The sequence below is a fragment of the Rhineura floridana genome, chromosome 11 (assembly GCF_030035675.1).
Source record: "Rhineura floridana isolate rRhiFlo1 chromosome 11, rRhiFlo1.hap2, whole genome shotgun sequence".
In the NCBI taxonomy this organism is placed as follows: Eukaryota; Metazoa; Chordata; class Lepidosauria; order Squamata; family Rhineuridae; genus Rhineura; species Rhineura floridana.
In genome coordinates, this window is record NC_084490.1 from 41,358,489 (window position 1) to 41,369,456 (window position 10,968).

Consider the following 10,968-nt stretch of genomic DNA (forward strand, 5'->3'; position numbering starts at 1 on the left):
GTAGGAAATGGGTGGTGGTGGTGGGTGCGTCGCGAGTCTCTTCACTCTGCTGTGCTTCTTTTCAGAACAAAATAATGTTGCAGGGGCCAGGGAATAAGAGACAGATTAAAACATGACTTAATTTGTAGATTCTGAGGGCTTTTTGAGGTGACCAAACAAAGCAGTTCTGTGTGTTTGGAGGCAATTCTATGTTTAAATGTGTAGAAAGAAGAGGGTGGGAGGAGATTTGGTTTTAAATACAAAAGAGACGGGAAGGTTGGAATAGAGAACCTTCCCCTTGACCCTCTCTCCAGGCACTTTTCACCCAACTGTGGGCCTGGATCCTGGCACGGATCCTGGCTAAGGGAGACGCCTTTGAGGAGAGAAGCTGCAAGGAGGGAGGCCGTGCGTGAGAGCAGAGGTGCAACTCTTCTCAGATGCACACTGGGTTTTGCTTTTAAAAACCAGCTCCACATATCCATTCTCTGCACTGTAATGCTTGGAACTGCTGCCATCATGCTGAGCTGTGAGAAGGTACTTTGAACACGTTCAGACTGAGGCATTATCTTTTGTTATTTCTGCACATGCTTCAGAGTTAAGTCCTGGCATCCTCCAATATATATATATAAGATATATCTCCATATACCCCCATGATGACTCCCTAGACTTCAGAAAAAATATAAGTTCTTGACTGAAGTTGTGGAATAAAAGAAGGGAGAAAAGGTTAAACAGAATTCAACTGGGAAATTGCTCAGGTTGTTGCTTCCAGAGGCTAGATGACTCTCCCCGAAATATTTTTTGCACAACCTTTTAAAGTGGGCCAGGAAATGTAGTAATGTACAACTTCTCCACAATGTTTAATTTTCCCATCTGGATAGGTGAAGAAGTCATTAGGCTTCAACTTCCATCAGGCTAATGGTCAGGGATGATGGGAGTTGTGGTCCAACAACATCAGGAGGGCCACAGGTTCTCCATCCTTTTTCTAAGGGATGTTTACACCTTGAAATCCACCCGGCTGTGCTGATCTCCACAGCATGGTTTTCTCCTCCCTCACTTAGCATGGAGGTGTACCGTGGAAGATGATACCTGACAGTCTTCACAACTTTGTACAGGAAGCTACACTCTTGCTCCATTATCCATGTGCTTCCTTCAGAATCCACACTTCATATACCCTCCTGCTCACTGCTAAGCTGTTTCCTGAAGCGTTTGCAGCAGACGCTTCAAGAGGCAGAAGAACTAACTGCTATGCTGAACGTAAATGTGTTATAAAGGGGGAATCTGTTATAAAGGGGGAAAGGGCATGTCAGTGAACCTGACACTGTGCAGAAAGTGAACATTTCACTGTAGCGTGAAGTGCATTTAAGGGGTTTTGTTGCACAGGCAGTTTTAGGTAAGGCTGATGCTCATGCCAAATCTTAGCAAGTTGATGATGGGTAAGACAGTTAATTTTAAACTGGCTTTTCCCATTTGGGATAGGAAGCATTGGATGGTCTTGCAATGGTAAGCTGGTGGCACCTGGCTAATTGAGGCTCTTTATCGGACTTTGTACACTCTTGTCTATTTTCGCTAGATGGTTGCCTCTCTGAAGCCCTGGCCCCTCATGATTGCCGTCGCTGCGTGCATCATGTTCTGTCTGGGAACCTTAGTGGATGCCTACCCTCCCAAACCCGAGAGCCCCGGAGAAGACGCTTCCCCTGAAGAAATGGCCAAATACTTCTCTGCTCTTCGGCATTACATTAATTTGGTGACACGGCAGAGGTGTGCAGGGGCATATGTGTGGGTTCTGGGGTGGCGCAACAGTGGCTTCTTGAGTGGTTCTGTGTGCCGGGTCCATATCGTGCACATGGGCATTTGTCCACGTGGGCAAGCACACCCTTGTTGTATACTGAATGTTGGTGAGGAATGGGTGTTATGTTCAGGGCTCAAGAGGAAGGGGCACAGCCTCCTCCTATCTGGAGCACACATTGTTAACATTCTCCGGGTGAAGGCAGCAGTGGGAGTGAGTGAATGTGTGGGTAAGCCAGGGCAAAGCTGCTGGCTAAGACAGAATTCAATTCACTGGCAGGCATGTCTGTCATCAGCTGTGAAACTGGAAGGAAGCCACTATGAATCCTCTTTTTATATGACATCTGTCTTCAAGCTTGGACTGTTTCTGCACCAAATTTCAGTTTCTCCCACAACAAATTTCAGTTTCTCCCCTAAGAGTCTGTACCCCCCGCCCTTTGACTGAGTAAGTGCATAAGTTAGTGAGGCTCAGGAAGTGCATTCTGAACACTTGTTTGTGCAAACAATCACTACTTTGTTGAATACATAGACTATGGTCTGTGTGCAGCCATGTGCACACAGAATGTAGCTTTTTGTTTACAGAGAGTGCTGCATCCTGTAGCTTTTTAAGGGAGTAAATGAGGAGCCCAGCCATAAAACGCCCATTTAGGCACCTTCTCCATTAGTGGTGGCTGCCTGGAATAGCCCATTAACTTTTGTCTCCTAGAAACTGAATTGGAAATCAGACCCAGGAGGTGATTAGCAAGCCCTGACCTCTCTAGGTAGATTCCTTTTATCACCACATCATTCTTGAACGTGCCCTCTGACCCATCTGTGAATGTGGGGAAGCGGTGGATCTGACTTTGGTAAATGATGGAAGAGCAGCAGAAAAGCACAGCCCCTGTAGGCTCCACTTCTAAATGCCCACCTTTGCCAGCTTTCCTGGACTGGAGCATGAATGGCAGAGATACACCCCAAGGGTCACTTTATGTGATTAGTCTGGATCTGATCAGCTGCTGTTCTCTGGCTGTTCCACTCTTAGGATGTTCAAACACAGACAAGTCTCTTGGGATTTACACTGCAGATTTTGCATTTGACTTTCTCAAACCATTTTGGGCAATCGCTTAATTTATGAAATGAAAGGCACTGGGGTTTAGGGCTGCCTGATGTTCATACCCTCTGCTCTGAAAGATTTTGCCCCAACTCCAGATGTGTAGAGGTGGGTGGTGTGGATAGCAGCTGGGGCTCAATCTGCATATTCTCAAAGGCACTTGATTTTTATCCTTATGAAACCTGTTCCAGGGTTAAGCACCAAAGACAAATTCTGTGTTGGGGCCCTGCCTTGTAGCTGCTGAAATTAAGGTGGTGAGGAGGAGTAAAGGTCTGGGTGTACTCCAATGGAACAAAAGGATTGCATTGACTCAGATATTTCTGCTTTCTTCTCCCATCACAAGGTATGGCAAGAGATCCAGTCCAGAGACCTTGATGTCAGAGCTTATTTTTGGAGATAGCAGCAGCAGCACCGGTGACCACAATGGCCAATCACGGTGAGTCCCTGCAGTGTAGGGCGTAATAATTCCTGTATTCCCAGCAGACCTATCCAGAACCTGCTTCTTTCTGACCTGGAGCCTATTCTCCCTAACAACCACAACTCTTAAAAAAGGTTTGCTAAACTGAAAGACTATGGCCATACTACCCTGAACATGCCCAATCTCGTCTGATCTGGGAAGCTAAGCAGGGTCAGGCCTGGTTAGTATTTGGATGGGAGACCACCTGGGAATAACAGGTGCCATAGGCTTAGAGGAAGGCAATGGTAAACCACCTCTAAATACCTCTTACCATGAAAACCCTATGAATATACCCAAAAAATATTCATAGGGTCACCATAAGTCGTAATCGACTTGAAGGCATGTAACAACAACAAACTAAAAGAAAAGGGCGTGTTCTAGATACTTACTCGAGAACATTTCTATGTAATCTACTAGGATGGGGAGCAGCACTTCTAGTGCCTAGTAGGTAGAAACAAAAGGGCTACATACACACCATTCATGTATGTACACACACATGGTTCCCCCCAAGAATCTGGGAACTATAGCTTGTTAAGAGTGCTGGGTAGGGTAAACTACAGTTCCCAGGATTCTTTGGGGGAAGTCGTAGGCTTTAAATGTGCTTTAAATGTGTGACATGGGCTGTTTGTGCAGCCCAAGAGTCAAGGCTGATTGGAAGCCACCTCACCTGATCCAGAAGCAATGGCTTCTAGAGCCAGAACTGCAAGATTACTCAGCAGCGGAGAAGCAGCATTCTGAACATACTAATCTTTTCCCCAATGTAAACTGTAGGCGCACACAGAATAATCCCAGGAATCATGCAACATGGATTCAGAGCCATTCATGATCCAACTTAAGCATATCATCATTTATCTTTTATGGCACTTACTCAGGTTTAGAGGCCACCCTAGCCCACATGCTCAAGGACCACAACTAAAAAGCTGTACATAGAAAGTGTATCTTTGATAATAAAATATCATTTAAATCACCCTCCTGGTGGCATGCTAGTGCTCTGGATGGTGTGGGATGGTAGAAGGTCTTCCCTTTGGGACATGGATCTAAAGCTTTGATTGTTCCTCTTCAGTTGCATGACGCTCTGTTTGTTTTCTGCAGATCTGATGACTCCTATGTGTGGTGACGACCTTCACATTCCTCGGCTGATGGTGCATTGGCTGCCTCTTTTTAAACGTTTCAACCCTGTGGTGTCGTTTTGCGTTTTTTAAAACAATCAACCCTTGATGAGCTGAAACCTTTCTTTAAAGAGGGCCTGTCCTCTCCCCACCTCAACTTTCCCCATCCAGTATTGAAGAGGTTTGGGAAAGAATCTCTTACATTTCCACTCCCTCCCTCCCCCCTAACAGCATTGCAATAAAGCCATGTCTCCTTCTTTCCACAAGCCAGCAGGGGGAGCCGCAAGAGATCTTTGCATCTGGGGGCAAAGTGGAGTGTGTGTCTGTCTTTGGTGGTGGCCTAGGTTGTATTCGTAGTGACATCTGTGTTGACTCACCAGTTCAAGACTCTACTATGTCCACTCTGGGTCGATCTTCATTTTATATATCATATATGTGTGCATGCACATGTGTGTGTGAGTATGGAGGAATGTGTGTATGTAAATATATGCATTTTCAATGAATTTTCTCCGCGTCCACAATAAAAAGCAAGTTTAATGGAGAACGCTGCTGCAAATTTCCCCTTTTTTGTCATCTCAAGCGGGCCACTCTTTGGGTGCTGGAGTACAGAAATTACAAACACACTCCTCTCTAGGTACCAGAGAATTGTACATTGGAAAACAGTATCCACAGAGCCATCCGATATGAGCCCTGATTCTTGGACAGAGTATTGAAAACTGGAGGCAGTGACTGAGACCTTAACATGAAGTGTTGTGAAGTAGTCTGCTTTTGGTGGCAAATTTCAAAGGAGGAATCAATTTGCCCATAATCCATGTCCATTCATGTATTTATTACATTTATACCTTGATTCCAGTCGAGACCGGCTCCCACAGTGGCTGACTACAGCCCTATCACAAAAACATAATGTTATTTATTTATTTAAAAAGTTTAAACCCATGGACACACACACACACACACACACACATGCATGCATGCACGCATGCACACACACACGCACACACACCAGCAAATGTGGAGTAGAATAGCATTAACACAGCAATCCAAGAACTCAGTTAAATAGCAAGATAATCACTTCATAAAAGGGGGATCAATGAAGAACATCATTCATATAACTGACAGCTGCAAGGGCATTCCACAAGGTGGGTACCACCACTGCTGAGAATGCTTTACAAGTCCTAATAGCCGGCAGCAGATCAGATGGCTAAGGAACCAGGAGCAAGGCCTCAAATGCTGAATAGAGCATGCCAGAATACATGGCCTGTAAGCAGAGCTTGGAAAAGTTACTTTTTTGAACTACAACTCCCATCAGCCCCAGCCAGCATGGCCACTGGATTGGGCTGATGGGAGTTGTAGTTCAAAAAAGTAACTTTTCCAAGCTCTGCCTGTAAGTCCCACATTTGAAGTGTAGTCCTTTTATAGGCCCTTGGGTATGGTCTGAAGAAGGCATATGAGGCTACCAGCCTGCTAAAACTAAGCAGGTTTGGGTCTAGTCAGTACCTATATGGGAGACCACCTGATAACCACATGTACACAGTCTTGGGTTCCGTGGTGGAAGAAGGGTGGGATATAAATGTAAAATACAGAGATAACTCCTGCAGTACTGAAATTCCTAGCGGGTGCTGAAAGGGATACAGAAAGAAAAGACAGCCAGGAAGGAGAGGGCTAGCAAGGGGGTTAAAGAGGAGCTGGAGTTCAAAAGAACTCTTAAGAGGAATAAAGATGGTAAAAGGACTTGCTGCGAAAGAGGTTTCATTGTTAGACAAATTCCAAAGAGACACATTGATCTGGCAATAGGGATGGGGGAGAAATTAGATTCAGTTTGCATTTTAAAGTGAACTTAACTAATTTGCACTTTACAAAAGAATAGCTGAACCGAAACACAGCAATCCTTTGAAATTTGGACTTCTCCAAATTTTGCAGTGCAGTTCTCCAGCCAAATAATGTGTGCAGCAATGCATATCCTGGAGTTAAATATGCATAAAATGTATACATTGGTGAGATTAACATACAAAATACATTATATTAAGGGAAATTGCTTTTCAAAAATGTGTACATTAGGCAAAATTGCATTAAAATGTGTATGTTAGGAGAAACTTGCACCAAAGTGCTGCTGAATTTTCATGAGGGTTTTAAAAAATAACAGACTAGTGTGGATATGGGGAGAACTAAAGTTAAGACTGGAAAAAGGAGAAACTCAGAGAAACCAAAACAGACATATTCTCACAACTCTATCTGGCAATGAAGGCAGGATCCCGGGAACATGGTAACAGCATGGCTCATTCAGGTTTTAGCATTAATCTAGATTACCTGCATAATGAGTATAAATTATATATGGTCTTTCTTGCATTGTACAAAATCAACATCAAATGGGACAAAGAAAATGATGCTGTTAGAAGGGAAACACTGCTACACTGTCTGAGGCCTCCTACAGATTGGTGTTTTTAAAGCTGACTGAGGGCTTATCCACACAGGAGTATTTCTACTAAAGATGCTGTTTTCACCTCCATTTTCTATTTGCACTGTCTGCAGTGAGTGCTCAATGCTAGCTGCAAATATGGTATTTTCAATTCACACCAGCAGTCCTTCCTTTATGAAGGATCAATCATTCAGTTTCCTAATGACCACACCCTCTAATTTTACATTTCCACTCCCTCTGGTTGCTAGGGAATCGAGCATACTCAATTAATTTTACTAGCTGCAGTAGATTCCTTAAAAAAATATACAGGAGAAAACCCCCAAAAATGGTGGGCAAAAGGGGGGTCGAGAAAGAACACACCTTCCTCTGTTAATACCCCATGGGTAGAGGACCCTAAATTAGTGTAAACACTCTAGATCAGGAGTTCTGAAACTTTGTCCCCTGCTGTACCTCATCTGAATTGCCAATGATCTTTGTGGGCAAATGAATTGATTTTATTCCTGTTTTACCAATTATAATATGTTGTGCTAGATGATCTATGACTTTTACATTTATTTGTATTGCTGCTATTATTTCTGCTTTGAGTTCTCATATACTGATACTTTTTCAACTTTCATCTACACAAAAGCTACTTAAGTACCCCAGCAAGCTAAGACTGAAGGGCTAGTCTCCTAATCCATCACCGGATAATCACCTGCCTTTAGATATACTAAATCAGGTGCCCAGCATGGCAATTACAAAGAAACTAACTGGACAAGTTTATTTTGAGTTGATACAACTCAAGTTCAAACCTTTGTTTGAGCAGTGCTACACCTTTGCGCACAAGTTAGGAGAAAAAGGGGAAAAAATATTTCCCCACTCTTTAGGTATCTGCAAATAAGAAAGAAATAAATAGGTGATGCCACCTATGTGAGTAGCAGCAAACACACAGTAAACCACCATGCTAACAGCATGATGTTAGTAGTAACCAAATCCACTGATTATTTTTTATTTTGAGTTGGTACAGCTGAAAGTACAAACCTTTGTTTGAGCAGTATTACACCTTTGCACACAGGTTAGGGGTAAAAAAAGGAAATAAAGGCACCATTCACCTGCCAAGAATTGGGGCTACTTGTTGCAGTAAATAGCTGTAGAACATTGCCATTAGTCTGCCCCCTGAGGCTGTTTGCAACAACATAAAAAAGCCAGCAGAATGGAGGAGACGAGCTGGAAATTGCTTGCCAACCCACAGGGAACAAAATGAAAGAAGGGAGGATATAGTGGGCATGCCAAGGGGCGTATGAAAAAATAACAATTGACACACACACCTAAAAACATTGAAGTCTGTAACCACTTGAGGAAGCGGAGTGGAGAAGTATTTTTCCTCAACTTTTCATATTATCAGCAGGTTGTGTTAGTACATATTTACAGGGGGAACTGTGTGATAGCTTCTGTTTGCCGGTAATGTCATGTGAATGATGCAAATTAAGAGGAAATGTGAGTAGCAGCAAACACACAGTAAACCACTGCGTAGATAATAACTTAGGTAAGTATCTCACTCCATGTAGAAATGTTGTGGCAGAAATTTAAATTTGGACTTAGAATACAAGCCCCTGGACTCCTTTTAGGATGAAGGACAGGAAATACTAATAATATAAATCTATAGAATGCATATGTTAATGCACTTAGGAGTATGGAGCACTAGAAGATAAATATCTACAGCAGGAATATCTATAAAGAGATTGCACATCATCAAGTGTAAGAATCTCTCCCCAGGAACACTCTGCCGAGGGAGGTATGCCTGGCACCATCATTATCTAGCTTTAGGTACAAGCAAAAACATTTTATCTTCTCTCAGGCATTTGGTTTTTAACTTTGGAAGACTTTTGGAGGGCTTCTGTTGTTTAGCCTTCCTAAGAAGGGTTGCTCCATTGCCTTATGTATTGTTCTTTCTTTCTTTTTCTTTCTTTCTTTCTTTCTTTCTTTCTTTCTTTCTTTCTTTCTTTCTTTCTTTGTCTGTCTGTCTGTCTGTCCAAATCTTATTTTAATTTTTATTAACTGTAAGTCGCTTTGAGTGCGCGTGTGTGTAGAAAAGCAGCTAACCAATTTAATAAATAAACAAATAAGATGATAGGGATACATAGACATGTTTATGGCAGTCTCTTCTATATCCTTGCATTTGACCACACCATACATTTAAAGCACATGGCTTCCCACCAGGAATCCTGGGAACTGCAGGTTACCCCTCACAGAGCTACAATCCCCAGCACCTTAAAGAAACTACCATTCCCAGAATTCTTTGGGGGAAGCCACATGCTTTAAATGTATGGTGTGGATGTGCCATAGGCTGCATTCACACTGTACATTTATTCCACTATTATTCCACTTTAAACAGTCATGACTTCCCCCAAAGAATCCTGGGAAGTGTAGTTTGTGAAGGGTGCTGAGAGTTGTTAGAAGACTCCTAATTCCCTCAGAGACCTACAATTCCCAGAATCCCCTGGGAAGAGGGATTGATTGTTAAACCACTCAGGGAATTGTAGCCCTCTGAGGAAAACAGGAGCCTCCTAACAACTCTCAGGCCCCTTCACAAACCACACTTCCCAGGATTCTTTGGGGGAAGCCACGAGTATTTAAAGTGGAATAATGGAGGAATAAATGTCATGTGTGAATGTGGCCACAGTCTAGGCTCCTCCCTCAGCGAAAGACTACAGACAAAGTTGCAAGTAGACTCAAGGGTTGGCTGATGGGTTCCATGCCAACCCATGGAAACAGCTATTCTGTTGAACCTAGTGTTTCATTTAAAAGAGGAATGTGGTTGGCCATGGTATCTGTGGTATATATCCACGAGTGTGGTACAAAGGTATGGTGAAGCCCTAAGAGGGTGCTTCCAGATGGGTGTTTATTGTGGGATTGATGCTCCTCATACAGTTTTTTGCAGCGTCCACACAATGTTGTTGGCATCAAAATGCCAGGTGGTATTTCCCCCCCCCCATTTAATCCAGATTTATGTTTTCTGAGGAAAATCTGATAGATTTAAAATACACCTGCTGTCAACAACCCATTTGCAAATTAAGGCCCCATCTGGAAGCACTCATAGTCAAACTTTTCCTTCTTTGACAGTGGCTAATAGCACATGCACCTCTGAAGAGATGGAGTTGTCACAAGCTGAAACAAAACGAGGCACCATTACTGCTCTTGATTTTGTGCACCTGACTGAGAAACTTGCTGTCCTGGTTCCCAACCAGAGAAGCAGTCTCTGAGTCCTGGGTTTTTCTGCATAAAGCTTTATTCCAGAAATCAGAACAGGGATCTAGCATCTCATAGTAGTCCTAAACAGGGTTTCAAACAGGAATAGGCATACTAGACATGGGAAGCAACAGCAGATGAGTTGTAGCAACAGCAAATAAGCACAGCACTACTTCTATATATACAGAAATAGGGCAGGCACTTAACAGGCTCTTCTCAGTATGAGCTGCAAGGGGGGGTGGACAAAACTGGGCTACTTATAACCGTCTCTTCTCTATCCTCTGTGACCTTGGAGACATGTCAGTTTCTGACTCTGCGGAGTCGCTTTCATTTTCCTCTGCCTGACAAGTTCCAATGTTCTTGTTAGCATTTATCTCTTTTGCCGTTATGCTTGGCCTTGGTGCCTGCAGACAGTCCTCACCAGCCAGCTGGGACAAGGAATGGCTGTATGAGCCTTCATCAGTAACTCTAGCAGACACATCCTTTGTAACTCCCTGTTGAGCCCAGGCCCTCTCATGAGGAGCGGGGAGGGGAAAGGCATGAGTTTCAGGTGCCACAGCAGTTAGAAAGCATGGATGTTCCAGTTGTTGTTGAGGCTAGTCCCGACCTTGAGGAAGAGAGCGAGCTTGCCGCCCCGTCAGTTCCCACGGATAGCCCTGCCCTCCGAGAAGACAGCCCTCAGCCTCCAAGCACACCCCCGGGACCGTTAAGGGATGCTCCTGAGAAAGCAGTAACTCCTCCTTCAACAAGCAGGGTCCTAGAGACGTCCGATGCTTTCCCACCCGCTGCTCCCCAACCTGCCAATAAGGAACCTGTTCTGTCCGATGAGGCTTTGGATGTTTGCCCCCCTTCACCGCACACACAATGACTGGAGAAGCGGACGGGGCACAGGGCATGTGTGTGC

The 10,968-nt window shown here is 43.8% G+C and overlaps 1 protein-coding gene and 1 pseudogene across 1 annotated transcript; both read left to right on the forward strand.

Annotated features, from left to right (window-relative positions):
* The first annotated feature begins 1,549 nt into the window (after positions 1-1,549).
* Positions 1,550-4,491, forward strand: LOC133366304 (goannatyrotoxin-Vere1-like). The gene is made up of 3 exons (XM_061589264.1): positions 1,550-1,737; positions 3,198-3,290; positions 4,404-4,491. Exons 1-3 carry the CDS (start codon positions 1,550-1,552, stop codon positions 4,426-4,428), a joined length of 306 nt encoding a protein of 101 aa, XP_061445248.1. The 3' UTR covers positions 4,429-4,491.
* On the forward strand, positions 3,423-3,541 carry LOC133368113 (5S ribosomal RNA; annotated as a pseudogene).
* Positions 4,492-10,968: the final 6,477 nt, after the last annotated feature.